Source organism: Vidua chalybeata, chromosome 16 (assembly GCF_026979565.1).
Source record: "Vidua chalybeata isolate OUT-0048 chromosome 16, bVidCha1 merged haplotype, whole genome shotgun sequence".
Classification (NCBI taxonomy): Eukaryota; Metazoa; Chordata; class Aves; order Passeriformes; family Viduidae; genus Vidua; species Vidua chalybeata.
This window is the reverse complement of record NC_071545.1, coordinates 16633991-16661950: the sequence shown is the minus strand read 5'-3', so window position 1 is coordinate 16661950 and position 27960 is coordinate 16633991. Positions and strand designations below refer to the sequence as shown.

Sequence of the window (27960 nt, the reverse complement as noted above, 5' to 3'; positions counted from 1 at the left end):
TTACAAACGTTGCCAGGAACTAGATAACTATTCTCATAATACTGTGCCCTCACTCGACTACACTGTGTTTGCTTTAGGGCAGAAATTGAAATAAAGTCAAGAATACTCACAAGAAGGTAAATCTTTGTGGCATAATACATGGTCAGTTTAATTTACATTCTGTACCACCCGAGTTTCTTCATAGAGTGTAATTCCAAATTCCTGTATTGCCATGCAGGTGCTCATCATCCTTTGACCCATTAAGAACTGATGCCACTGCAGTTGCCAGTTGGTGACTTACATACTCAACACTGGTATTTCCAGCTGTAAAATTTAGTTTTTTAATATGACATCAGTTATTTTCGCTTTTAAACACCAAAACATTTTTGCCACAGAATTCACTAAATAATTTTGAAATAAGTCATCTACAGTAAACTGAATTCTGCTTTTGATTATAGAGTGCTAATCTGCAATAATTAAAAGAACTACTGCAATAATGACCTACCAAACAGGCAGAATATACTATGCAAATTACATCGTTAATATTTTAAATGTGCAGATAATATGTTCTACAAAATTTTTCTATGAATTTTTTTCCTAGAAAAGTTTCTCAAAGCAAAAAAGAAAAAAATTAAGCGTGTCACTAATTTTAAGCTAATTTAATTAGCTCAAAGGTTCTTTGTTTTGTTGAAGTGCCAATTCTGAACATACAATCTGTAAAAAGAAAGATATATGTATTTATGTATACATGTGTATTCCCGGACATTAAATTCTCCTTTGACAAATGGTTCATGTAATAATGGGCATGATGGTCTGGAATGAGGGAAAACAAACAAACAAACAAACAGAAAACCAAACTACAAACCTCTCTCTCTCTCAAAAAAAAACCAACCAAAAAAAAAAAAAAAAAAAAAAAACAAAAAACCAAAAAAAAACCACCACCAAAAAACAAAAAAAAAAAAACCCAAAAAAACCAAAAAAACCACAACAACTTGTCTGGAATTAATCCAGATAAGCTGTGCCCCTTCGCAGCCAGCACTAGTCTTTCCTACTAGAAAAAAAAAATGTGGTATGGTACTTACCTAACAGAAATCAAAGAGAGGGAAGAAAGAAACAGGCAACTTCAAAAAGGGAAATAGCAATACAAACTTATACAGAGAAAACTTCAAGTGTTATGAAAGAAATCAGGCCTTGTGGTTAAAATACAGAAGTGGAGTTACTTAACAGACACATTTGTGCTATTAATGATGTAATATCAATTTCCTTTTAAATTGGCACCTTAAGGACTGGAGAGAAACTTTAGTTACAACAGCAGTCAAATTTTTTCTATAAAGCTAGAATTTCAAGTCATCAACAGATTTTTTGAGGACAAAGTAAGTCCTTGTGCACAGGAATCAAAACCTAAGTACTCATTAAAAACTTTGTCTACTGAATTTTACCTCCATATATGACAGATTATTTAACTGTTACTGTAACTGAAAACAGCACTGGGGTATTCACATTCTGAGCAGACAACAATGGAAAAGAACAATACCAGAAAAACTCACCAGAATTTCCTTTGTATGCAATACCATGCTGACCTAATAAAACTCTAAGTTTTTTTATTTCTTCAGAAAGTTGCTTGTATTCCTAAGAAAGAAAATACATTAAAAATAGTCCTTCCACTTTTCAAATACATACCTAGATTGGGAGCTTTTAAGAAAAAAATGCCTCTGTGCACAGCTGTTACAACTTTTGGCTTTGAAGAACTTAAAATGCTTGTTCCAAGAACACAGAGCAAATTTTAGAAAAAGATACATGTCTGTGTTGCCAAAAGAGGAGCCAGCTTTTTTCAAGCCCAAGAGTAAAAATTAGAAATGCTTTCCGTAACTATTTCAAATCTGTCCTGTAACGAGCATTTTGTCATAGAACAAATCTTAAGTTTGCTTCAGGACTACCCTTATTTTATAATTATCGTAATTCTGCAGTCTGGAAATTTGTCAACTCCTCAGCTCTTGACCTAGTAACTTCATGTTCTTGCTCTCAGCAGTTTCTGTTACCTTACAGACAGGGACTGCTTAGTTCTTTTGAGACTTAGAGCACGTACCTGAAATATCAGGGAAGCCCCTATTTTTTGCCGTGTTTTGGTGTTTACATGAAGAAAGATAGAGCAAAAGAATAAGTATTTAAGATTCTGTGTTTACCAAACCAGCCAATTTATGTCAATTAAGCTATGATGAAGCCAGAAAAAGAAATAGAAATTATTAAATACTGTTTTGTTAATGAGTGAAAAAAATTAGTCATGTGACTGTTCCAGCTCCTATGGAATCAAAATGGTGATTTTTTTATATTTAAGTATATTCAGCTTAACCATGGTTTTATTGGGTTATATTCATGAATTACGATATGGTGTTTTGTCTTTGCAACATTTTTCAAATAAAAAGACAACGCTTCTCTGCATTATAATGAATGAATTCCCATTCATGTTCTTTTTCTAATGGTCAGGTTGCACTCTTTTAGGCTGAGCACACCTTCTACCTCTATTTTCCCCATTCCAACTCTGTTGCAGAAGAACTGTTCACATACACAAGAGTCATTCAGAAATAAATACTGCCATTCTGCCTTTTGCTTGTGCAACAGCCAGTGCATTCTTACACAAGTCTGGGTAATTATCCACAGAGATAATTAAGAATGTCAACATTCTCAAGGTTGGTTACACATTTATCTTCACTAGTAATTCCTTCCTGTCTCCAGACTGATATTCCCCAGAAAGAGTACCTACAAGGTGTTCATAACCCAAGTGCATACACCAATTCCTTCATAACCCCTGTCTTCTAACTGGGCGTTCATTTTTGCTGGTTTGTTTTTGACTTAGGGGCTATAATAAAGATACCGAATCACACTACATGCAGGCTGTTACATACTGAAACCAGAAAAGAAAACCCCATGAGGAGATTCAGCTGAACACCAAGGGCATTTACATAATGCCCTCCCAATGATACTGTAATATAGTGAAAAGGTGCCAATGCCACATTGTAAATATTATGCTCTATACCTTACTGCACTTTTCCACTGTTTCAAATTCCAGAGTTATTTTCTTACTCTGTTTTTCAACTTCATTTTCTTCTGTTGCTTTTAGAAGTCCTGCTTCCTCAAAAATCTCTTTCAGAATTTTTTTGTAACCCTAGAAAAGAAAGTTTCCAAAAGGTGACAGATCAATCTATTCAACTCTCATCTCTGCTTGTAATTTGCACTGGCCATTCCAAATCCTCAAGCTTCATTACCAGTTCATATAGCAGTTACAGAACATGAAAATTACTTTTGCCAACTGCAGAATAAATGCACCTACTCCGAAAGGAGAAACTACAGAAGCCAAGTTTGGCTATTAGACAGTAATTGTTTTTTTTTACCAAATAGAGTTGGAAAGAATTAATAAACCTGGTCGGTTATTAGTTCATCGTACAAAAGCTGCTCTGCTTCATCCCACTTCCTTTGCAGTGCTTCAGTCAGAGTTGGATAAACTGAAAAAATGGAAGTCAAACCATGTAAAAACCAGGAGCACTGTCCTGCATTAGTTAATTCCTCTTCTAGTATCATGCAAGAGTATTTGTTTTAAGAACTCAGTGTTTCTATACACTACACAGTCTCTACTGCTTTCAAGAGCTGGGCTTACGCATAAATTGCACTTCACACATTTAAAGTTTCTGGAGAATGACCACAAATTTTTCTTATTTCCAGATCCAAGGCCTCATATTCCTTTGCTTAATGTAATTCTAATGGAGCTTTTTTGTAATGTAAATAAATGGGCAGATACTACAGGGCTTATTCCTACGGTACAAGGAAAGAAAAGAAAAAAAAAATATTCACTGGGTCTACACCAGCAATAACAACAACAACAACAAAAATTTATAATCTCAAAAAAATTATTTGAGAAATACCTATGTGTTATAATGACTGGGATTTACAAAACCCCTTCATATAATATGTTAACATTTAATACTAATTTCTATTAAGGTACTAACTCAACCTAAAAATAGACACTCTGAGGATAGCTGTTCCATAAAGTATTTTTTAAATCTTACCTAAAAGTGAGTGGGGATGGCATACGAGAGGAGTCTCAAATGTCAGAGAGTAAACACAAGTACTTGGCTCAGACACATAAGCCAATTTATTGCTCTTTCCACAAACAAGATGAACCTAAACATCAGTAAAAAACAAAGATGAGCAAAAAATGTCTACATGAAACAATACTATCACTGACGATCTATTTGCTGTGTCCCAATGCCAGTAGATAGATTTCTGTACATACTGTCATGTCAAAGCTTCAAGCGCCTTTTTTTTTTTTTTTTCCAACAAAAAAAAGCATTACAGCAAGCACATCATCCATTTATTTTATCAAATGTGAAAATTGTTTTCTCTAATGGGAAATGATTCTCCCCACCAACCATTGTTCCTTGGACTACTAAGTACCACATTTCCAGCAAGAATGAGAGTAAAAAGGACAGTGAATAGGACACCTTTAGAATCTCATCTAACATAAGCACAATCTTCTTAAATTCTATTTCTGACCAATGTGCTAATTTAAGAATACAAGACACATCCAGACTGCAGAGAATTATTTCCATCTTTAGATTTGCAGCACCAATATTTTCTGTCATGAAATGCCAGTGAAAAATGCAATCACAATATCCAAGGTCATACAAGAATATGAATTCTTTCTGCAGCTTTTATGGGAAATAAAGATGTTAAGCAGGCACCTCCATTAGAGTATAACATTTTCACCGTGGCCAGGATATGGCAGCCAAGTTGGCAGTCAATTGCAAGAGATTCAACAAGGTAAAGTGCTGGGTAATGCACTTGTATCGTAACAACCCTGTGCACTCTTCCAGGCTTGGGCAAGAATAGCTGGAAAGCTGCTTGGTGGAAAAAGACCTGGGGATGCTGGTTGACAGGTGCTACTCATCAGACTTGTGCTCCTGACCCTTCCACAGCTCCAGTGCCCTTCTCTAGACAGGCTCCGTCACCTCAAAGTCTTTTCTGAAATGTCCCTAGTGCTGCCTGTTCTAACACCATGCTTAGCTTCTCAGCATGCTATTGTTAACTGACAAATTCTTTTCCCTCCTTTTTCCTGGATGTTTTTAATAGGCTGGCATCTTGAATTCAACAAAGAGCTCTTTATTTTGCCTGACACAAATTACAAAGCACGGTACTGTATTTCTTCAGTAGTAATTATACTACTCTATCAAGGAAAAAAGAGCTGTAAGTAACCAATGAAAATACATAAGTAAATGTCCTCAAAATTTTATCCTGATTCTAGCTTTCCTCCTCCAGTCATTCACATAGTCCCTGCAGGAATTCATCTTTATGTTTTCTATCACAGTTTAAATGATGACTTCTTCAGGGTAGGAATGTTTCAGTTTGTAGTCTCACAAGTGTAAGTAGAGTCATGCTGTCTGAATTAGCATAGTCTAAGTTGTTATACCTTTGTCTGTCTGCTTTTAGTTTCACAGGAGTCTCCTTCCCTCATCCACATTCCAACAAATGTGTTGTTGTCAATTTCCCATTCGTGCCAGATTCTGAAAAAAGAGGACACTATTTTGTTTTAAGTTACTGGACACAAAAGGATGAACCCTCAGGAAGAAAACCAAAACACCCTTATACACCATGTTCAATTTAAGTATATATAGTTCATTTTTGTTGTCTCAGTATTTCCATCTCCTACAGCCAACACCTTGGAAGCAGTGTAGTTTGTGATCCAGGTTGCTATATAGGACACATCAACAGCACCTTTTGAGAGCAGAGTTTTGGTGGATCAAATATCAGTTTGCAAACTATTTGCAGGTAGAAATCTGTGTTTAAGTCTAGTAAAATAAAGTTTATAGATCAATCCCACAAGAAATTCCATCAGGCTAAGTACCCTGTGCAACTCAGTATGATTGCAGGATTTTTAGTGCTGGTGAGAGCACCTACAAAAACCAGGTGTAGTTTTTGCTAGTCCTAAGGCAAATGATACCCTCAGCATGGTGATGTACCAGTTTCCTCACATACCGGCTTACTGTTTTGCACATACGAAAAAAAGAGACACCTATATACAAAATATCTAGAAAAGCAATGGTCTTGTTTACACTTAGATTGATTTTAGGTATTATGATTTGGTGGTATTATGATCCAGGGTCTTTACATACTTTGGGATACTTTTTTTTTGGGTCTACATTGAGCGTTTTATAACTTTTTATATTGTTTAACAACCATTAGGCATAAAGCACTGTTTTAATTTTGTAATATTTGTATTTAACCCAAATGGCAAATAGTTAATGGCCATGAAATCTATGTTAATATAAGCTGCAGTTAGACATTATTGAATTTCTCACATGAATATATCACACTTGCAGTTGGCAGGGGTTATTAATCAGTCTCCAGCTAAAATAGGAGGTTAGTATTTATCAACAAAAAAACCCCTGAATTTTTCAAGACAGGGTATTTTTATGTATAACACCTTGGGAACTACCATGACCTAAGCTGATCAAAGGAAGAATCTTAATTTTAAAACTGCCTCATTTTTACAATCTATGGCCTGCTGACAACATAGCTAAAACATAAAAAGGTCTAAATGTCTCACCCTAAAATCCCACTATAGGCATTCCATCGAAAAGTCTGCTCATGCTGAGTGATATTATGGAAAGGACAAAACTCATACTTGTACCTTAAAAGGAGAGAAAAGAAACAGAAAATAAGAAATGTTTCAGATTGGAATAAAAAACTAGTTCATTCCTAGTAAGTATATAAACAAATATCCAAAGCCATTACTCACGTGGATTCCACAAAACTGAAACACTTGCCAGCAAGCCTAAAGAGATGTGCAGGGCCTAAAAACATCACAACATGACATAAAAGAAAAAGAATGTTTTGGTTAAATTTAAGCAAGCTACTGTGGTAACAAAAGTGTGAAGAGTATGTGACAAATTAAATTTTCTGCTGTACATAAGGAAATTTTTATCTTCCATATGAATTACTGTAAGTTCCCACTAGCACTATACTGGATTGTGTCACGATCTTTAACGTTTTTCATTCTCACTACCCAGTGAAATAGATAAGTCTAATTTGACAACAAAAATGAGAAAACTGCATAAAAATAAACATTTGGAGGTCCGGTCCATAAAAGGAATCATCAGTGCAGATCCTGCCAAAATCTAACATTGAAATCACTGAAACTCTTGCTTGGCAGCTGTCTGTCTCCAAATTCATACAAACTCTGCAAGTTTATACTAGTAAAGCTCGTTTGTTCAAAATGTTGATGGTGCTGCATATTTAAGTTTCACTGAGATTCTCAGACTGGATATTCTTTTTTGCCATTTGCCTTCGTGGTCTGATCCAGGTAGTATTTAACAAGATAAAACTTTTGCTGTCAGACTGGTCAGCAGTTGCAATTCTATTCTTTTAGTATTGACTACAAGGCTTGCTGTCAAAGAAATCCAAGACAGGTAACTTGTCACTAAAAAGAGGGCGAAAAGTTCTGAACTACATGCTAGAGGAATATTTCAGTATCTCTCGTATAAGGAAATTTACCTTGGAATTACTAAATATTTATGAGGAAAGAGGAAAAGAGATTACAAAGCAAATAAAGTAAAATCCCATCCTGGATTCTAATTCCCCACTGTCAGGATTGTGTGGGTACTTTTTCCAAGTATCTAGACAAGCAATCCTACAAACAAAAAGGTCAGACTACCAGAATCACACCCTCCAGAATGCTTTAACCACTGGGATACAGGGATACTGGGATACAGGCAGGTGCTCTTTCCCAAGTGTTCTTGTGACTGCATGATCTTGCATTTCATTCTAGAGATGGGCTTGACCCGAGGGGTTTGCTCCTCTATTACATGAAATCTGTGCCTCAGTGATTAGGATGCTCTCCCCGCAAATGAAAAACAGCAAATGTGAATGTGTCCATAAGGAATGCATTCAACTCATGTCTCCCTTTCCAGGGCAGATGCTGTAGAAGAGAAACTGCCAGAACTATTACCCCAACTGTTTTGTAGAAGAAAAGAACAAGTATGGTTTCCATGCTAAAGAAATAATTGTGCAAGGCAGGGTCCCATGCCCTAGGTTTGTGTTCTATATACATTCCCAATTTTTGGCTACATGTAAGATCCCACAACAAAGACAGAAGGATTTCTGGTGTGCTGTCCTTTTTTCCTACTACTTTTGGCATCTTCCCATTCAGCATTCTATTACTAATCCCATTTCTAACTATTTCACATTTCACATACAGTACATGCAAAGTTATACACTTAAGTTTATAAAGCGTGACAGAAAACATTAAGCATAACCACATTCAATGTTGTCATACCAAAATGCCTTTCTTGAATCTGAACAAGGTTTAAGTTTCTGCCTAAGGTTAGCAGAGAGACAAGAGTCCTCCCTTTTGCTTAGTCTTTGCCTTCAGTGTTTATCTGCTTTCCTCTAGAGATGGCCTAGAATTTTGTACATCCCTGTTCATTTTGCTTAAGGGGTGTATTTATGTTGTAACACCGAGGCTGTGTGTGAAACTGAGCCCCTCTGACTGGTTCCAAGACTACTGGTAGGACTTTTTTTTTAAAACTATTTTTGGGTATTAAGTACTACCAGACAATGGGATGACTTTTATACGATAATCTTAATGACACTAAGGATTGTGTCAAGAAAAAAAGTGTTTACTGTGGATCAAAAGGATCTGTTACAGGCTAGAAAAACACAGAATAAAATGTATGGATAGTCCCATCACAAAAACAGTATTAACAGCACGGGGACCTGGAACCACCAGTGAAGTTAATATAGGTTTTAATTCTTCAGGAGCACAATGAAATATATTTGCCCGTGCTTATTTTCCACGATGCTTCTAAAACCACACGCAAAATTCGGTTTTGTATGCATAAAGTCGAAATAGACTATTTGCACTGCAAACAACTGTTGCTAAATGATAAAAGCTGTATTAAAAAAAAAAAAAAAAAAAGTAAAAAAGTAACGGTTACATATACCTGATACTGCAGACGGAGACATCTTTGGCTGCAGCCTATTTGTTTGAGGCAAGAATGGGTTATTCAACCTTTCAAAAGAAGGAAAGTTAAACGTTTAAGGCTGAGTTATGCATCTGGGCGTCCGTACATCCTCTCCTACCTGTGTGTCTCAACACTGACGGCCGATGCCCGCGGGCCAACAGTGGGGTCTGCGGCAGCGGCCCGGCCCGGCGCCCCATCCCCGTTGGAAGAAAACAGACCCGAACCCGCCCAGTGCAGGTGGATCGCGGGACGACAAGGTGAGCAGGCGGCCACGTACCCGAACGTATTCGGCTCCTCCACGATCTTCATTTTCCCCGCCGAGGCGAAGAGACCTGCTAGGAGAGAGCAGTTGGGCGCGGCGGATGGACCAAGCGACCGGCGCGCCCGCCCGCGCCGCGGCCCCCGCACCCACCCAGCGCCGCGCTCAGCGCCGCTAGCAGCACCCGAGCCGCCATCGCCTGCTCCGCGGGAAGCGGAAGTGCGCGAGGCCGCGGGGCGGTGTCTCCGCCGAGCGCGGCCATGGAGCGCGGCCGGCGCGGGGGCCGGCGCGGGGGCCGGCGCGGGACCCGGAGCCTCGAGACTTTCGCGGCGGAAGCGGAGGCCGCGCTGACAGGTGCGTGAGGCGCCGCGGTACGCGGGCAAGGGCAGGTGGGTCCTGCCGAGCTGTGCCGCGTCACCGCTGGGCATTGATGTACTACGCCTGCTGTTTTCAGCTTGCCTGGACGACGAGAGGGCCGCGGATGGGGGCGCTCGGGAGGCCAAGTTCCCCTGCCCCCTTGCCATGTGGGAGCTCGGACACTGCGATCCCAAGAAATGCACCGGGAGAAAACTAGCCCGGAAGGGGTTGCTGCGAACCCTGCGCCTCCGCCAGAGATTCTCGGGCGTCGTCCTGAGTCCGCTGGCCACGGAGTACGTCTCTCCGGCTGACAGGTGGGGCCTCGGTGCCTGTTGGCAAAACTCGGGCGGCGAGGGAAGTGGGGGAGATGCAGACTGTGAGGGAGAGCACTTGGTTCAAATACTGTCCTGATGCTGTATTAGAGAGAGCATTTGAACCACTGATACATGGCTGAAACTCATATGGAGTAAAATTGACCTTCTTACTACGTTACACTGATGCATGAACATGAGAAACAGAGTCGTTTTATCAAATCAGCTTAACATTTTTACACAGCTAGTACCAGATGAGAAAAGCATCTGTAGATCCCAATGAAAAAGCAAAGTAGCAAACCTACGTCCTGTAGGTTAACTTCTTCAGAGCACGACCCTATAGCTACTGTGTTTTTCATCATGCTGTATTTAAGTTCTTCGGTTAGACAACCGAAGTTGGTGTTAACCAGAAAACTTTTTGCGGAAAATGAGAATTTTCTTCAAACGTGCCTGCAGAAAAAAAGATTTGTCTCTAGAAGCAGAGAGAACCTAGCAGAGAACCTAAATCGGAACTTCGGTGTAGTTGAAGGTGTGGACATTACTATTAACCACACTTCTGTCACATTTTTAAACCTAGAATTATTCACATTTCATTTTGAAACACACGGGTAAAACCTTTTTTTGCCATTTGTCTGTTTGGAGGAAAACCATGCTACTATTCTTTCTCGTTGCGTTTCTGTTATAGGTTATTGGAAAGCATATGGGTTTTCATTGACAAAAGCAGGGGATATATGCAAGTTTGTTGCCAATATAAAGCAGCAATTGGAATTCTCACTTCATCAGTATAGTGGTGACAATTTTTCAAATACAGCGACGTTTCTTTTTTTCAGGCGTGTCATTGCTCAGAGTGGAATTGCAGTCATAGACTGCTCATGGGCCAAATTAGAAGAAACTCCCTTTAAGAGAATGAGGGGGAGTCATCTGCGGTTGCTGCCTTACTTGGTGGCTGCAAATCCTGTAAACTACGGTCGGCCGTGCAAGCTGTCCTGTGTGGAAGCTTTTGCTGCAGCGTTTTGCATTGTTGGTAGGCTCAATTTCTCTGATGTGAAATATGGTGCGCTAGCAATTGCTACATCCTTAATAAATCAGAAGAGATGGTCTCCGACAAAATAAACTGTAATGCTGTCGATATGGGTCATCACTTTCTTGACTTTGGGATCAGATTGTCTAGCCTTCTTCCAAGTGCACATTACCAGTCACACTGAGGTATCCGTGGAGTATTCACGTCAGCTACTAAACAGGACGCAAACTGATAATCCTCATTTTGTCTGGATGGTGTGTAACGTTAGAAAAACTGTTAAAAAAAAGAAGACGGAACACGAATCCTTAGGCAAGTTTGCCTTAATGAGAGGTAGCAGCTGGCTGTTGATAGGTCGAAGTCTGGGTAAGAACAAAAGAAATTGCCCCCTCTTGTGATGTTTTGTTCTCATCACAGAACTTTGATAAGAGAAATGCTCTACCATGCTGCAGACAAATCTTACCTTCTGAAAATACTGGATGTACAATTGGTCTTGTACTGAAGGGCTGTGGGACCTAGAGCTCGAATCATTCATTACCTGTACAAAATACTTTTATGTAGCACTTGCTAGAAGGCTATGAACTACTCTTGGATTCAGTTCTTGGATTCAATTCAGTTTCAAGTTAAACTGAAATTTGAAAATATTTGTAGTCTTTCCAAAAGTTTTAATCCTTGAACACTGAAAGAAACACTGGCAAACATCTTTCTCTTGTATTGACATGAATGCACATACTGAACTAGAAACATGTAAGCCGAGTGAAATCTCAGAGTAAAGAAGAAAACTGATAATTTATTTTCTGTTTTAGGATTCCCAGATCTAGCCACCATTCTTCTAAGGAAATTTAAATGGGGTAAGGCATTTATTGACCTGAACAAAAATCTCTTGGAAAAATATGCAGCCTGCCATTGCCAGGACGACATGCTAATCATTGAGAAGGACTTTTTAGCCTGTGCCCAAGAAAAAAAAGACGAAGAAGTAGGTAAGAGAAAAACAGAGAAACATTACACATGCCCTTTTTCTAACTAGTTTCTTCACAGTCTTTTCCTTAAATCTCATAAAGATATTAGCAAGGTGGAAAATAAGTGCTTTGCAGATAAATGTTCTGTCTTTATACTATGCTAAGTGTACCTGTTTGCCCATTTTTTTCAACTCAAATAGGGTGAAAATAACTAAAGCAATTTAATGCATAGAATATTCACAGCTGAACCGTAAAGCAGATACCCTTATTCAGCTAACCAAATTGGAAAACTTGGGAGCAATAAGAAAATACGATGCTTCCTTGTTTTCTATACAGATGTTAAAAGCGGAGTATGAGTAAAATGACTAGTAATTGAGAAGGAACTATGAGAGAAATACAGGCATACAGTAGGTTAGTTACACATAAATCTAAGAAGGGCCTTTAATAGACATATTTATATAATCCTCAATCAAGATGTTTAAAATCAGGCCTATAATTAAAATAATTTATAATAAGTACAAGTAGTTTATTCCCAAAGTCTTACAGTAATTTATCGCAATACCAGTATTTCAGGCTGTATTCACCAGTGAGTGCTTGGTCTCATTCAAGACAGCACAAAGAAAGGCAAATAATCAAGAACATATGAAAAGGGATTATCCTAATTAACATTTTCCTTTCATGGTGATTAAGCCCTTAAAATATGAGCCAGGGGCTCATACTGTAAGAAGATGGTCAATAGCCTTCACTTGCTCTAAAATTTGATCTCTTTGCCATGATACTGAATTAAACCATCCTCTTGGTGGAAGCCTAACTAGTTAGATTAAACTGAAGACAGCTCTTAAGAGGCAACACGGCTGTGCCACTTAAAGCACACTTCCACCTACAATCCTATGTATTTTCTGGTTGAACTGCAGAACCAAGATTTGTTTGACTTTTCTGACAGTTTGTCCCAGCTACTTCAGCCCAAGTAAGCCCAGCCCTACCCTTACTCAGCAAGAGCTAAACCTGGACAGGTAGAAACCTACTTATGCAATCTGACCACCTCTAAAGAGCTACAGAACCCCTTGCAGGGGGTGAGGGAAAAGAGTGAAAAGCCTAGACTGGGCAGGCAGGACTTGGGTTATTTTCTCATCTCCCTCGGTTTCTCCTCAAACAACTATGGTAAACTTATAAGAGATGTGAACTAGCCTTTCTGTGCCTTTCCCTCCCTGCCATTAATCCATCAAAATGAAGGAAGACTATTATGAAAATGCTTTTTTCATCTTCTGCAGCTTTTCCTTCTTTTTCCAGATCCATTTGATGTTGACTTAGAAAAAGAATTTTCTAATCCCAACAGGCCAGTCAATTACTCAGGGTAATGAAATTTAATTTAAATAACAGTTTTACTTACTATAAGTTATTTTGCTTTTATAATGTTGACAAATGTTTCCAGTCTAGCACAAAGGAAGGAAGACTCTGAGGAGGACAGCGTGAGCAGTCCAGATGATGCCACTGAAAGCAGTGAAAGCATTGATGAGAGCAGTCCAGAAGAAATAAAAATCCCCAACAATCCCAAAGATTTGTAACAGCTTGTATAAAGAAGTTTTCTTGTGAATACTTGAGTGTGTCTTGTTCACCTGTAACTCGGTGCTTAGCAAACCTCAGTCTTTCTGCAGGTTTGTAGGTATTTTATGCACGAGGGCTCTAGGTTATTTAATTTTTAGGTAAGTATGGAACATTAAATTAATTCTGTAACGAGTTTGAAGCTTAGTTACAAGTTTAAAAATAACCCAGTATTCTCATCAATGTGTCTGGAAAATGGTTTATAGGGGATTATTTTTAACTAATAGTGTATTAGGTAAACTTTCTTAACTTCTGGTCTATATTTCAACAGGAGAACATGACTAAGTTGTTGCCCTGTTCATGGTACCTACCACATAGGGAGTCTCTGACTTTCTGCAGGCTTCAACCTGCCATATGTATTTCAACTACTTCATCTATTTAGAATAAACTGAGCTAAACCTGAAAGGAAAAAATGCTTCTTGGAATTGCTTTAACATTTCAGTATGTCTTTTCAGGAACTTTAATTGCTCATTTTATTTACCCTGATACAGTCCTAAGCAACAACACAGTGTTTTTGGCACTTCATATTCAGAACTGTACTGTGAAATTTCACGTCACAGGTTCAACAGTGCTATCTCTGTGTATTTTCATCACTCAAAGTGGCACTGTACCAAGTACGAAATACACATTGTCTGGTCCTTAAAGCTTTGTGACACTCGTACCAGCACTAGTATCTTAGGTCACTTTTCCCTACGCCTGCCAATTTGTATAGTGAAAATGAGCTGTTAGCAGTTGTTTTACGTATATTTAAATAGAATACTCCTTGGAATTTCAAGCACCCAACTGAAACCTAAACTTTAGTGATCCTTCAGTAGAATTGGCAGTACTAAGGACAATTCGTAGACTCACCTTCACAAATCAAAGTTCTTCACATCATAGGACTTCCTCCTCTTGTCCCTCTACTACTAGAAGGATTAAATACTAGTGCTACTGGAGCTAGAGCTGGGAGTAACAGCAGCAGTTTGCGTGGTACCAATATTCAATTTCCCTTTTAAAAACAAAAAGCACAAGTAAATTAATTCTACAAGGAGACTTTCCTTTTTGTTTTTTTCAATAACCTTCCCACCCATATGAAATCTGTCCCAAATGTGCTGCTTTAGCAAGGATTTCTTACACAGTGACAAGAAAGCAATGAAACGTAACTTTTAAAAGCCTAAAAATGATGTGAGCATGTCTCACATGGTTTAGCTATTCTAATTTGGGGGAATGCTTTTACATTATAAAGCTGTAGTGATCAAATGCAGACAAGCAAAACAGATCTGGGAACAGAGCTGTGTAATTAACTTAAGTGCTGAGCTGTAGCCTATTTTTTAATAAAACCACTGAAGAAGCTAAGCTCAGATGGAACAAAGCTTTTCACTTTTCTTTGTTTTGCAGAATTATTTTGACATTAAAATATAATTAAAAAGCAGTGAAAGTTTAATAGAGGGTGTATCAGCTTGACATACATGAAATTAACTTCCATAATTTAACAGATTTCCCTTACAGAAGGAAACTAATTGCACAGAGCACATGCTTTCCCTAGAAGCTGTATGCATTAATATATGGAAAGAGAAACAAAATTGTTTCTGATAAACAAGCTCCATTAAAAATCCTCAGCATTCCTTGGACAACTTCTATTATTGTTCATATCAGTCTAAAGCTCACGATTTTATATTAACATGGTCACACCAGTATGCTGATCCCATTATACACAGTAAGCAGCTGATCTCTGTTTGAGGAACTGATCAGAATTGACTTGCTGCAGTTACCACACATGGTAGTGTGTAGTAAGGGCGGGCCACATACGTGCTCCAGGTGAAGGACAGGCAAAACAAATGAATGCAACATCTAAACCAAAGGCAAACGCAGCATCACATGCCTTAAAAACGGAATTTGCACTGAATTGTGTTCAGAGCCGTTTAAATGGCAGTCTTTTAATAATTTTAATGAAGATAAATGAAACAAAGCCCTTTATATAAACAGTTTATTTACTCTAAACAGCAACACAGACAGAATGCCATATAAACACAAAGAAAGTGATGCAGAATAAGGATGCTGGCTAACTTTGGATCTCAGATGCTCTTAAGCAATAACAACCTAGTTTCTGAAAGATAGAAAAAACAAATTCAGGGAGGGAAGGGGGTGGAGGGCATGATTTTTTTTCATACAGCCAGCTAGAGGCTAAATATAGGTCTAACATTTTAAAGCATGCCTGCATCAGATAGCAAAGTAACTAGAGATACTAGTGAATTTATAGAAGTATAAAAGTTTATAATTTTACAGCAGTTGAAATACTGACATCAATATTAAAATAAAAGCAAGTTTTACATAACAATCAAAAATACAAAAGACTGAAGGAAGAGACCCTGTATGAAAAAACTGGGGGCAATTCAGCAAATTTAGAACTGTATACAACTGGCGAATATGGAAAATGGCACACATACAACCCCCTCCCCTTATGTGGATATTAATTGTACATAGCAACATTACATTTTGCAAAAGTTTTGTAAACAAGTTCTTGCCAAACCAATCCCTTCCTTTTTAAGATGCTGTGTGACAAATGCTTATGATGGTGCAAACTTCTTGGCTTGTGCTCGAACCCTCTTTTCATATTCCACTCTGTTTTGGCTGAAAAGAGAAAGGGTAATTATAACTGGAGAATTCAGAGGCTGTATTACAGAGTTAGTTTCCTAATGAAGAGAAACAGAAGTCATTGCTGAACGCAAACCCTTTTGATAGCAATTCACGGAACACTACAATACATTAAAGACTTTTCTGGACAAGTGTGGTACTGTTTAACTAGTTACTTCCATCACCTGTTGTCAAATGATTGCACTGACTTTGTACTGTACTGGTCTCTTAGAACAGGCTTGCACCTGCTCAAGACCAACTATACCTCATGTGCAAACATTCCCTCATTCATCTTAAGTTTTCTACTCCCCACTCACATTAAGACCTGAGGTCATTAATAACAAATTCCAGTACCTTAACAGTACAAAGTGAGGAGAGCAGTTCACTAACAGCTGGTGGACTTCATACGGTTTTAAATTATCATCTTTACTGCTTTGAAGAGAGAATGGAAACAATCCTAAGAAACAGGAAAATGATAATGGTGTGGTAATTTCAGCTTTTATCTCTACAGACCGTGACTCACAGATTTAGGTTTATCCTAACCTTCAGTTGGGAAAAAAAAAGCTAGCTCAACACAGCTAAGTGTAGCATAGTTACTATACTGATGAGGGAATTATGTCCAGTCACTAAGCCTCAGACTCAAGATGTAAAAGGGCAAGTTCTTTGTTTTCTGTTCTTGTGCCAACAACGGATAGTAGCAGCATAGTAAAGCATTCATTTATATTCAGTTGTCCATTCCGTATTAGCTGTCAGAAATGTGAGTTGAGCTAAACAAAAATTTGTAACCATTACTCTTCTGTCAGAAATAGTTTAGAGTGACTAGATTTTGCAGACAGCTTTGCAGTAAATTTAACTTACTTTCAGCTATGAAGGCTTGCTGCAGTGAAAGAAAAAAAAAGGCAGCAAATTATATCCTCAGAACTTGACATATCGAGGGGGAAGAAGAAATGAAACCAATTCTGGTCACCTGCAATGAACAATTGCTAGCAAAGAGACTGAAGATGCTCTCTTCTCATGAAGAGATTTAAAACTTTATTCTCCGTTTTTTCCTCTGAAGTTATATTGCATTGCCACATGAGAACATAGCCTAGCTTTTAAGTCTGGCGCCCATAGAATCCACACAGAAGAATGCCTTCCATAGCAGACCCTGAATGCCTAGAGCGAAGAGGAGGAAGTAGGCTAGCACCTTAGGAGTGCTAAAGTTACTGAACGACAGTACCAAAGGAATCCTGAGAGTATGTATTCTTATTCTGAATGTTTATTCTTGAAAGTTTAACAGCTTGACTAAAAGACATCTATGTAAACAATGGTGCATCTTCTGCAGTATTTATCAACTATGCCAACATTACAGATGTGTGCACAATCCTGCTCTGTTTAACTTATACCAGATATCATAAGCAGCAAGAGAGACACACTCTCAGACTGCAGAATAACAGTAAACCATCTGAAATACTCTGCATGTCCAAAAGCAAAAATGGGAGACTATACATACTTGAAGTAACATAAATCCTGTAATATTTTAAGCTAAACATTTCTTCCCCCTGGAAGCATTTTAAACAGAAACAAGACTAGCCAAGACTGGTTTTGTACATACATGCATGTGGGAGGTGATTAAAAACAATAAAACACAGACTATCTATACATGTACAGAAGTATATTATTGAGGCCTTTTTCATTCCTGGCTCCTACAAATGTGGCCACTTAACCATCTTCCATATGCACTCAACTCCATCATGCCATCACTAAGTACTTTAAGAAAATAACACTGAGTGAAGCCATTATTAAATGCAAAAAACACTATCCATCCCTATGTTTCCTTTTCACTAGGACCCTATAAAAAACCATATTTAACATAGCTTGCAAGTGCAGTCACATAAAATGTTATTTTTCAAACGTGGCACTCTCCTGGAGGTCTCTTCTGTCCAGAATTGTAATTCCACAATTCCATCTTGGTTACTATTTCAGTAGCTACCACTGCCAAAAGCATTTGTTTAAAAATGTTTTGCTTCCCTAAAGATTATAGAACAGATATCCATTTTTAATGGTGGGAAAACTTTTAAGACTAAGCCTAAAAAAAAAAAAAATCCCAAACAAACCCAAAAAGTCTCTTTAGCTCACAAATTATCCCCTTTCCTAAGCAATGCAAACTTCATTCTGCTAATTTCAACCTACTCTTTTGGAAGATGTAGTTTTCCCAAAAAGCCGTATTTCCTACAATGACCACAGCTCTCCTCTGTCCTTCAGGCACAACTTCTTACAGGTATGCACTACTGGGCAGAAGTAAGTTACTCCTGTACTGACGAATGTGCCTCGTCACCTAATTCAGTCTCCTCTCCTCTTCTCCTGCTCTCTCTCTCGCTCTTCTCCCATTACACCACATTGTTACTATTCAGCCTTTAAGGGAAAGGACTCTGTTAGGCTAGAACCAGGATGAAAGTCATGATATAAGGAGTCTTCACACCTTATTGCTGTTGCTTTGCTATTAAAAGCTCCACTAGCCTAACAACCATGAAGTTACCATTTTTGTTCAAGTTTAGCACAATCTAGGCACCTCCACAGAATACAGTAATGAAGGTAAGACAATTCCCCATGTCATTTGTAAAAACAATTACATGTTATACTACAAGTAACAGACACCTGTAGGCAATATGACAGCTTTCAGGCTCATATGCAAAGACACTTACCAATAAATTGTGTAAGCCTCTGCTTGAGCTGGGTCTTGAATATTTGGTTCATTTAGAAGTTCTTGTATGCCTAACAAGATCTATGGAAAAAGGAATAGAAGTAACAGGCATATGTTATGGGTATTACTAATAGAGATTGAGTGAAAAACTCTTAGAAACCAATTTAGGTACACAGAGTGAACATCTTATATTCACATCAGATAAGCAAGCAAAGCAAAAGTATTAAGAACATGTCTAAGTACAACTAATGACCTGTTTAATTGTGATTGCTGGCCGCCAGTCCTTATCCTCCTCTAAGATGGAGAGACACACGGTGCCTGAAGGATAGACGTTTGGGTGGAATAACGGTGGTTCAAATTTACCTGATAAAGAAGAGGAAATTACTTGCATACAGTGTTAAGAGGAAGATCAGAGAGTTGGGTTAGATCAGTTGGGGGAAAACAAAACCCAAAAATCCCCAAACCAACACTGGTAAAAGATCCTCAAATAAAACCCCACCAGTTTCTGGAACGATTAATACCAGTTTTCTTCTTGGCTCAGTCCACACCTAAAACAAACTCCATCACATCTGTGATATCAATCCAGGCAATCCAACATTATCTTTTTGACTGGTAATCTTTTGGTTTAGGAATGGGAACGGACAAAGTAATTCCTAGTAGCATTGTGATAAAAACCTTTTAAAAACAATTCTGCCTTTTCAGCTTTACATACTACTACATAAAGGAAAGATACTACCCTTCACTCATCTTTTCTCTCCTCACTTTAAAATAATGGAAGTTTCACACAAGGAAGACTTAAGTTCTTAGCATTTTTTTCAGTTTCATATTTTCCTATATATAATCAAGATACACTGAACAAAAGGAACCAAGTTTAAATTATAAGACTAACTGAAGGCTTGTGCAGCTTTCCTTCTGCCACTCAATCTATATTCTGGTATTGCTTTTAATCTTTACAGGACTTAAATGCAACAGCTAGCATCTTCAGTAAAGTAATGAACACTCCTCTTGCAATACATTAAATATCTACGTATTAGTGCAGCTTTCTCATCCATCTGACATCGCAAATATTCACAAGACATAACAGTCTTGCTGCCCTATGAAGTTCAGTGGTGCTTCAGAAGCTGCACTGGTAGGGAGTCTTATTAGTTACATATCTTCTTTTAACGCATGACAATTCCTTTAACACTGTCAGGATGTGAAAACTGGTATTTTTCAAGGAAATAATGCGAAATGTTTTCAGTCACAGGAGATGCTTGCCCCTGTGTTACATGTATTTAGGTGGTATCAAACAAAAGGAGAAGCCAGGAGCTGATAGAGCTGAAATATGCTAATGTGATGAGAGATGAATTGCTGTCAGAAGAGCAATTTGTCATCACCATCATTGATTTGAGAAGATAGCCAATTCAAGAACCAAGAAACCATGCAATGTAATAAATGTTTTCAAGTTTCTTTAATAGGTGAAGTTTGAGATTATATAAGGAAAATTCAGTTCAAGAACTTAAGGAAAATAGGTATCTGAAGATCTACTAAGTTATACACAGTAGCAGAAAAAGAACAGATTAATATTTTAGAGAAAGTTGATTAAACGGTTCAAGTTAGAGAACCCTTTTTTCCAAGTTCCTGTCTTCTGAGTTCTCAGCTTAGAAGATCAACTTCACAGTAAGAACACAGGGATTTAGTCTAAGCGTGCCTACATATTAGTTTCCAAGGAGAGCTGATAATGAAGTGAGCATTTCAAGTGATGCTTTTGTCAAACTTTGAGGGAACCTACACACCAATCTCCCTCCCCTCCCAATTCTGATATGCTGAGCACTTAGCTGATTTCATCACAACTTTCTGTGATGAATTGCAAGTGGGTGGGGGAAAAAAAAAAGCAATGTGTCGTTAAAAAAAAAAAAAAAAACCAAAAATCAAACAAAACTGTAAGAAAGTAATAACCATTTGTAAGAACCTCATGGATTAATTCAAAACTGTTCTAATAAACCTGTGGTTTTTAATTACCTGTGGTAATTTTACTTACATTTTGGGGGTGAAGAAGGGTAGTCATCCTTGAAAAGCATCCGTAGTTTAAATAAGCCTCCTTCCCACGGTGTCTATCAAGAGTTAATGCAGAATTTTGGTTTCAGCAAGGAAAAGTCAAAATTGTGGAAAAAAGCTTACCAAGAATATAGTTTCTCAGGCAAAGCACAAGACCTTCTTCTGCTACACATAGAAAATAGCTGTCCTGCACTGTAGCACACTGTCTAGACTATGGTAAGCTATTCTACCTATAAAAGAAGCTGAAGTGGAAAAGAAGGGGTTTCTGTCTTCAGCTAGTAAGTGATGTCAACTCATCAACACAGTCAGGGTCATCACCAGTAATTCCATATAAAAGTAAAATTTTCACACTATGTAAGAACAGAATACTTCTGAAGTTTTACACTATACATGTACAACGAGGAAGGGGCTGTTGTACCCCCACTAAAGTTTGAGAAGATAGGATATGGATACACCCCTTAAGCACATGAATGTAAATTGCTTCTCTTGTGCCTTATGAGAATGTGGCTAATAAAACCACAAATGAAGTAAAAATGTGGACAGAACTGTACTACCACTACAGTTAATGAGATTCACTAGTCTAAACTAACCCTGTTTGTGTTCGGTAGAATGTAGTCTCACAGATTCCATCCTTCTATATAACAAGAACATTTAAAAGGCTCTTTTATCCCCATCCAAAACTGAAAATGGCACTCATAGGAACAGCTCCCATGACACAGAGCAAACCAAATAAGACAGCACTACTCAAAGGGGTCATATAAACAAGAAAAAAAACATCTAGCAATAGAGAAAAAGACTGTCTCAAATACACAAAACACATAAAGAAAAAGCCCATCTTCTGACAAACTGAGCTCTGTTACGAAGTGTAGAAAAACAGAAAAGATCCTTATAGCTGTAAAATTTATTTCTCTGATGCTTCTCTGTTACTTGCCCTTGCTATGGAAACACTGCAATGGAAGTAAATGTTGGGTTGATTCTTTAAAACAACTGGAGTAAAGATGGTCTCACATCTTAAAAGCAAAACTGATCAAATCTTATCCTCACAGACAGACAGATATGTTTGAAGAGCACCTTAGAAGGAAATTCTTTATTATTTCCTATCTGAACTATGTGAGTTTTAGCTGAACGCAAACCAAAACACCCAGAAAACCCACATGAAAAGAGAAAAATCACTCCATTGTCATTAGTATTCATTATGCAAAGTCTCAAGCTAGAAAAGGGAGAAAAACATGCTAGGAAGTAATAAGATAACATTTCCAAAAGTGAATGAGTTTGATTCTATTTGCTATAGTGTATTTAAAGAACTCGTTCTAAATTGCTGTGGTCAGTTGTCAACAACTAGAAAAAGCCATACCTTCTCAGAGGAGCTCCTTTGTAGAAAATACAAGCTTTTTGATAGAATAAACTACTGATTTTATTTGCTTTCAGTCACAGGAAGACAAATAGCTTTTAATAATTTACACAGAAGAAGAGAACAGTTGGTGAAGTTTTTGTCATTTTTCTGATAGAGCAACATACCTTACAGGTGAAAGATAGCAGACACTCAGAAACCCTACTAAGGCTATCAGTATGACAGCAGTATCATCGAGACCATATTGCATTATGGGAATAGTTGCAGATGTTTTTTGAGTCAAATCATAGGTAGTTAACAAGTCATTTGCTGTCAAATGAGTGAACGGAGTATCCCACCCAGGACTAACACCACTTCAGTATCTAATCTGGCTGACAAGAAAACATTTTGGTGGTTTCAACTACTCATCTCAGAGAAAGCAGCTGCAGTATAGGATGCCTCCAAACATATAGGGAATAGAGAGCAACTGCTTGGTCTGGTAGAGATGAGTAAGTCATGCTGCTTCTTGTTAAATATAATTTTTTTAATAAGCAGGAATCACATCAGCCTAACTGATCTTTTCCAGGTGTGACACATTTTCTAGTACACATGAAGCTGGCTTTAAGGCCTTGTTCGCTCCATTTTGTGGTTTACAAAACTTCAAAGCAATACCATGAAGATTTTGTATGGCATATAAATTTTACCTAAGTATTTAAAGGTGACATCTCCACAAGGTATATACACTGTTACGGGGAATAATCTTGTTCTGGCAGAACACAAGGGGATGAGTTTTTCCTTACACTGAGCTAGAATATTTGTCAGTGCTTCTTTAAGAGCTAACTAATGCTTTGCACAGACAATGACCAAAACTAAGCTGTAACTGTAACAGCAATGTTATGTCCAGCATTCAACTTAGGCAGCATCACAGACCCTGCAGGTTTTGCCTACACACAGATTCTTCTGAGAATCTAAGAAGCAGGATCATTAGGGTCTTTAGGTAAATTGGCAAAAGACACTAGAAAAGGCAAGGCAAAAAGGTCCCACACCAAAGACCCGAAAGAAAGAATTAAAACCCCTAAGGAATTAATAGTAGTATTTCAGAAGAAGCAGAACACAACCTCCAGTTTCAGTACAAGACTCTTAAACACTCCTCTGAAAACTTGTATTCTTAAGGTGCTACGTGCCAAGAGTTGAACAGGCTTATGGTGTACTTTGTCCAATATTCCTAGTCCACAGCACTTTTAATTCCAAAGTAGCAGCAGGACACAAACTTCTTTATCAAACTATACGTAAGGTAAATCCTCAATTGTCAGTGTAATGCATAAGCAACTTATGTTACCTTTCACCATAAATAAGAACTCAGGAGAACAGTAAATCTTACCCCTTTCTTTCCTGGAATAGCACACTCCCAGTTCATTAGATTCATTGTGCCATCTGGATTTTTGGTAGGTACTGCTACAAATCCCTGAATCAAGGCAAAAAGACATATAGTGAGGATTTTACAAGATGTACTTCAAGTACTTCATGAAATATTTTATCTTTACACAAAGTTACTTCTTTTTGTACTACTTTTTTTAATTTAAAAATATTTATTTTAATTTTTTAAAAAATCCTATCAGGGTAATGAAAAAGTCACCACCAGAACACTGAACAATTGCAGAGTCAGATATTTGGTGGCTTTAATACTTACAAATGGATGATCTTTTCTCCAGGCTTTTCTCTCCTGTGCAAGTCTGCTAAGAGCTATGCCAGACATATTCAGAGTCCCTCTAAAACAAAAGTAATTGCTGTTAGCATATACTTTTACTTATAGCATAAACAATGCATTATGTGTTTATAAGCCCCTACTCACTCAAGAGTAATTTTGACCTCTCATTTTCACTTCAATAGCCTAGACACATGTTTCTGCACAGCCAGCAGAATTTATCATCAGGAATAATATCAAGCTTCACCATGCCATGACTTGACCTACAAAATTCCATTCTTACCTTATTGCTTTATATTTGAACCCTATCTTAGAAGAAACTTTGACAGTAGCTTGACAACTGAAGCAGTATTAGTAATGGAAAAAGTGCTCAGACTTCCTACTTGTGCAACTGATACACACTCGGTTTATCTCCTTCCTATGCCACATGAGGCATGGGAAGAAGTTTCTTCAGTAGGCAAACACCTGCATTACTCTCATTTCTGGCAAACGGGAATAAGAAATACTACTTTCTGGGTAAATTCCCATCGAAAGCCAGTATTCCCCACAAAAGCAACAGGGGCACAGAATTTAACAAAGCCATCTCAGCTTTACAGTGATGATGCTATAAAACTTCTAGACAACATCAGGAACAGGCAGCAACTCAGCTAAGGAAGAGCCAGCAGCTCAGTCCACAAGACAGATTTTCAATTCCAGTATAAACTGAAGATTATTTCTGCACCTTCACTGCCTTAGTAATAGCCAAGCATGGTGACCATGACTACAGAAAAAAATATGCAGAGCACAGGTCATTCACTACTGCATGACACAGAACAACAGTTCCAAACAGGATGACTGCATGAGTGGTGCTTTCAAATTCAGGGGAGGATTCTCCATTCACCCAGAACAGTACTCAAAGCGAGAGTTTATTTTTCATTGTCAAACTGTATCTAAACTCAGGGTTTCACTAGCCACATGCTCAAATTCCAATTAAGGTTTTTAATCCTCCTCATAACTGCACTTTCACACATTTTAAATAAGAGATGATAAGTGGCAATGGGAGAACTCAGGCCAATTTGTTCTCAACTCCACATGTACCTAATAAGCCTTTTTGACAGCAGAATTGTAGAATGCTTCCACTTAAGTCCACAGAGTGACAGAAAGCAGTGTTACCACTCTATTAAAACAAACCCTTATACACTGGTTAAGAATTATGTAAAATTTCACAACCTCTCAATATGTTGATTATTTTTAAGAAGTACTGCAGTCTACTACTATTATAAGCATATAAATTGTAGATCTTTAAAAACACCAGATTAAGCAATTTATGCAGTTCCTAGGACAGTATGTATTTTAAATCCGTTCTCCAACCTTTTAGGCCTGTTTTGCCTAGATGGCCATACTCCCTAATTCACGTTCAAAACAGCAACTAAATTAATGTCAGATAAAGCTTTTTAAAAGGGACAATTCACACTCAGTGGACATGCACACACACAAACATATTCCTATATTCAGTCCAATTTTTCTCTAGTATTCCCAACATGCACATCTATCTTAATTATGGCAGAAGACTTCCAGGACATGTGTACACATGACTTCAGATTTTAGTCTATTCACAAGCAGGAGATGCAGAGCCATTGAAAAAAAATACCAGCAGAACTGAAAAAAAAAAAAAAAAACAAAACCAACCCAAAAACCAAAGACAACAAAAAACCTCTCCCTTAACCAAATTATACAGGCACCAAGTTTTAATATGTTGTGAGCAAGTTTTATTATTTTGTAAGAGATGTAAATGAACTGCATATACAGCAGAATTTCAGCTGTGCTTTTGGTACCTGGTAGTCCACTGTACTAATACTAACCTTCCCATCACAGGCCGAGAAAACCATATTTGCTTATAAACCATCCAAATATTCTTACATAGTTCACCAAACTCAGCTACCCTTTCTGCCAAAAGACACATTACAGGATGCTTTCAAATACATTTATTCCACTTCCTGTGGCTAACAGCCAATTAATTACAACATGAACCTCAAGGGAAATGCCAGTTTCTCACTGGGTAAATAAGCAGTGGATCTTCTGCAGAACACCAGTAACCCAGTAACTTTTCGAGTAATTGAAAAAAAAAAAAAAAACCTGAGTTTTCAGGCCATGCATCCTACTTCCTTTTGTTACACACTATACTGTGCCCTAGTACAATATAGGTTTCTCTAATGCTTTACAAATAGCTTTCCAAATCTTGAGGCATTTGACTTAGTTAAGCATTGAAAAATTTCAGCGTGTATGAGAAACAGCAGGCTTCACATATATGGCTTCCACAGACTTCAGTTACATCGACGAGAACAGACAAGCACCTAAAACCTCATCAGTCTATCAGAAAATAAGGATAAAACAAGACTGAAAGCCCATTTTCACAAACTAAGATCCCATTAATTAAGCATCCCCTCAAAAGCTATAAAAAAAAAAAGCTTACTGTCACTATACATTCTCTATATCCCAATCTATTTATGTACTACATTACCAGAAAGAATTTTACACCAGAGGAAGTCTATTCAATCCTATTTTGTGGCACGTGCCACAAAAGCCGAAGAGACCATTCTTCACGTTTTGAGTTGAATCCCCCAAATTCACCCCTGCCATTAAGAGGTAGTAACGTCCCTTTTACTGCCATCAACTCAGAAAGTTAACAGAAACTTCCAAATTTACTCAGTAGCTTGCCTTTGCTGCTGCCACTATTTTAAAAAAAGGACAAAATAAAACCATGACGCTCATCACAGATGCAAATTTTTGTGTCCCATTACGGAATATCTTACCCATTTACACCCTCCAATTGGGTGGAACAACCTACTTCCACACACAAAACGCACGTCTTGCAAGGAATCGTTCCCGTGCCACAAACAATTCCCTAAATACATCAACAATATGCTCTTTGAGGTTCAAGAACTTTCAGTACGACTTATTGATTCCAAGCAGCGAGAAAAAAGTCCCCAAAACGTTAAGACTGCTAGCCTCACATTTTTACTTTGCAGGTTAAATACTGACATAGAAAGACATTATTATGGCAGTAGTTTGCCCAGACCTATACAAACTTTATATTTCAGAAGGGTGGAGAAAGCCACGGTCTGAGCTTTAATCAAAGCACGCTAACTCTGGACTAGGATAGAAAGTCTCCTCTGCTTGCGGCAAGAGAAAGGCAGAAGAGGCCGAGCGGCGACCGGAGTCGCACATTAAACAACAGAAGATGCCGCGCGGCGATGGGCTCGGTGTTCGACGGCCAAGTAACCGGACAGGGCCGAGGACCGCCCGCCACCGCGGAGGGCCGCTGGTCCCGTCGGCCCCGCGAGGGGCCGGGGCAGCGCCCAAGGCCTGCACGGGGCACCGCGGGCCCGCCCGCCGTTCCCGGGCAGATAGCCGGCGGGGCGGGACCGGCTCGCGCAGGCCGAGCGGTTCCACGCCCTGGTCGGCGACCTCCGCCCGCCACCACCGAGACCTGCGGGGCGCTCAGAGCCTCAGGCGGGCAGCAGTGCGCCGGCCGGCCCAGCCACAAGGCAGGCGTCGCCAGGCCCGCACGCCCATGGCCACCGGTCCCGTCCCGTCGCAAGCGAGGGGCGCCAGCCCAGCCCAGCCCCGCTCCGCTCCCCGACCCCGGGCCCACACCGGCCCCACTCCCGGCCGGGCCTCACCGAGAGCCGCCGCCGCCGCGCGTGTCCCGGATCGAGGCCGCGCGAGTGACCCGGATGTTCCCGCTCCCGCTGCTTTGTCTCCACTCCGGAGTTTCCCTCCCTCTCGCCTCGGCGCGGAGCGCGAAAGCGCTATTCTGTCCCTCGGCCCGATCCGTCTGTGAGCCTATCGTCACGCTTTACGCTTCTTCACGACACAGGACCCAGAGGTGCCCCCAACAATGCCTGAGTATGAAGCACCAGAAAAACTCCACGCGGAACTATCCCAAAGCCGAGCACCTCCTCGTGCCTCTCGCTCCCACCAGCTCCGGCCGAAAGCTGAATCAATTTTTACCTCTGGCGCTGTGGGAGCCGCCTGCGACTTAAGAACGCCTGGTCCGTCGGCGGGCGCGCGCAGGTCTGGCGGGCCGCACTCAAGCCGGGCCGAACCCCGC

General features: G+C 39.0%; 3 protein-coding genes across 7 annotated transcripts; 1 reads left to right on the top strand and 2 right to left on the bottom strand.

Moving 5' to 3' along the window:
* Positions 1–117: 117 nt before the first annotated feature.
* Positions 118–9514, bottom strand: GNPTG (N-acetylglucosamine-1-phosphate transferase subunit gamma). Of its 2 annotated transcripts, none has more exons than XM_053957313.1 (11): positions 9406–9514; positions 9271–9325; positions 8973–9040; positions 6770–6824; positions 6578–6661; positions 5441–5534; positions 4041–4155; positions 3397–3479; positions 3014–3142; positions 1527–1608; positions 118–303 (listed from the first exon to the last, which is right to left on the bottom strand). In XM_053957313.1, exons 1-11 carry the CDS (start codon positions 9512–9514, stop codon positions 179–181), a joined length of 999 nt encoding a protein of 332 aa, XP_053813288.1. In that variant the 3' UTR covers positions 118–178. The 2 variants fall into 2 exon arrangements, with proteins under 2 accessions (XP_053813288.1, XP_053813286.1); XM_053957311.1 differs by having other exon boundaries at positions 9271–9328; positions 9406–9463.
* TSR3 (TSR3 ribosome maturation factor) lies at positions 9513–13493 on the top strand. The gene is made up of 6 exons (XM_053957314.1): positions 9513–9606; positions 9707–9923; positions 10751–10944; positions 11745–11918; positions 13188–13251; positions 13330–13493. Exons 1-6 carry the CDS (start codon positions 9513–9515, stop codon positions 13460–13462), a joined length of 876 nt encoding a protein of 291 aa, XP_053813289.1. The 3' UTR covers positions 13463–13493.
* A 1955-nt stretch (positions 13494–15448) lies between these two features.
* Positions 15449–27959, bottom strand: UBE2I (ubiquitin conjugating enzyme E2 I). Of its 4 annotated transcripts, none has more exons than XM_053957320.1 (7): positions 27861–27959; positions 23853–23931; positions 23544–23627; positions 20816–20888; positions 19049–19158; positions 18797–18876; positions 15449–16109 (listed from the first exon to the last, which is right to left on the bottom strand). In XM_053957320.1, exons 2-7 carry the CDS (start codon positions 23916–23918, stop codon positions 16046–16048), a joined length of 477 nt encoding a protein of 158 aa, XP_053813295.1. In that variant the 5' UTR covers positions 23919–23931; positions 27861–27959; the 3' UTR covers positions 15449–16045. The 4 variants fall into 4 exon arrangements, with proteins under 4 accessions (XP_053813295.1, XP_053813296.1, XP_053813293.1 ...); XM_053957321.1 differs by lacking the exon at positions 27861–27959 and adding an exon at positions 27530–27692; XM_053957318.1 differs by lacking the exon at positions 27861–27959 and adding an exon at positions 26926–27132.
* Between the last annotated feature and the right edge of the window lies 1 nt (position 27960).

Excerpts from the sequence above, each read along its gene's own strand:
- TSR3 (XM_053957314.1), top strand. The coding sequence starts at position 9,513 with ATGGAGCGCGGCCGGCGCGGGGGCCGGCGCGGGGGCCGGCGCGGGACC. Across the intron at positions 10,945-11,744 it reads TGCAGCGTTTTGCATTGTTG|GATTCCCAGATCTAGCCACC; the intron begins GTAGGCTCAATT and ends TTTCTGTTTTAG. Across the intron at positions 11,919-13,187 it reads AAAAAAAGACGAAGAAGTAG|ATCCATTTGATGTTGACTTA; the intron begins GTAAGAGAAAAA and ends TTCTTTTTCCAG.
- GNPTG (XM_053957313.1), bottom strand. The coding sequence starts at position 9,514 with ATGGCCGCGCTCGGCGGAGACACCGCCCCGCGGCCTCGCGCACTTCCG. Across the intron at positions 6,825-8,972 it reads GTCTCCGTCTGCAGTATCAG|GCCCTGCACATCTCTTTAGG; the intron begins GTATATGTAACC and ends TGATGTTTTTAG. Across the intron at positions 3,143-3,396 it reads ATGAACTAATAACCGACCAG|GGTTACAAAAAAATTCTGAA; the intron begins GTTTATTAATTC and ends TTTCTTTTCTAG.
- UBE2I (XM_053957320.1), bottom strand. The coding sequence starts at position 23,918 with ATGTCTGGCATAGCTCTTAGCAGACTTGCACAGGAGAGAAAAGCCTGG. Across the intron at positions 20,889-23,543 it reads CTATTCCAGGAAAGAAAGGG|ACACCGTGGGAAGGAGGCTT; the intron begins GTAAGATTTACT and ends AACTCTTGATAG. Across the intron at positions 16,110-18,796 it reads GAGGCTTACACAATTTATTG|CCAAAACAGAGTGGAATATG; the intron begins GTAAGTGTCTTT and ends TTCTCTTTTCAG.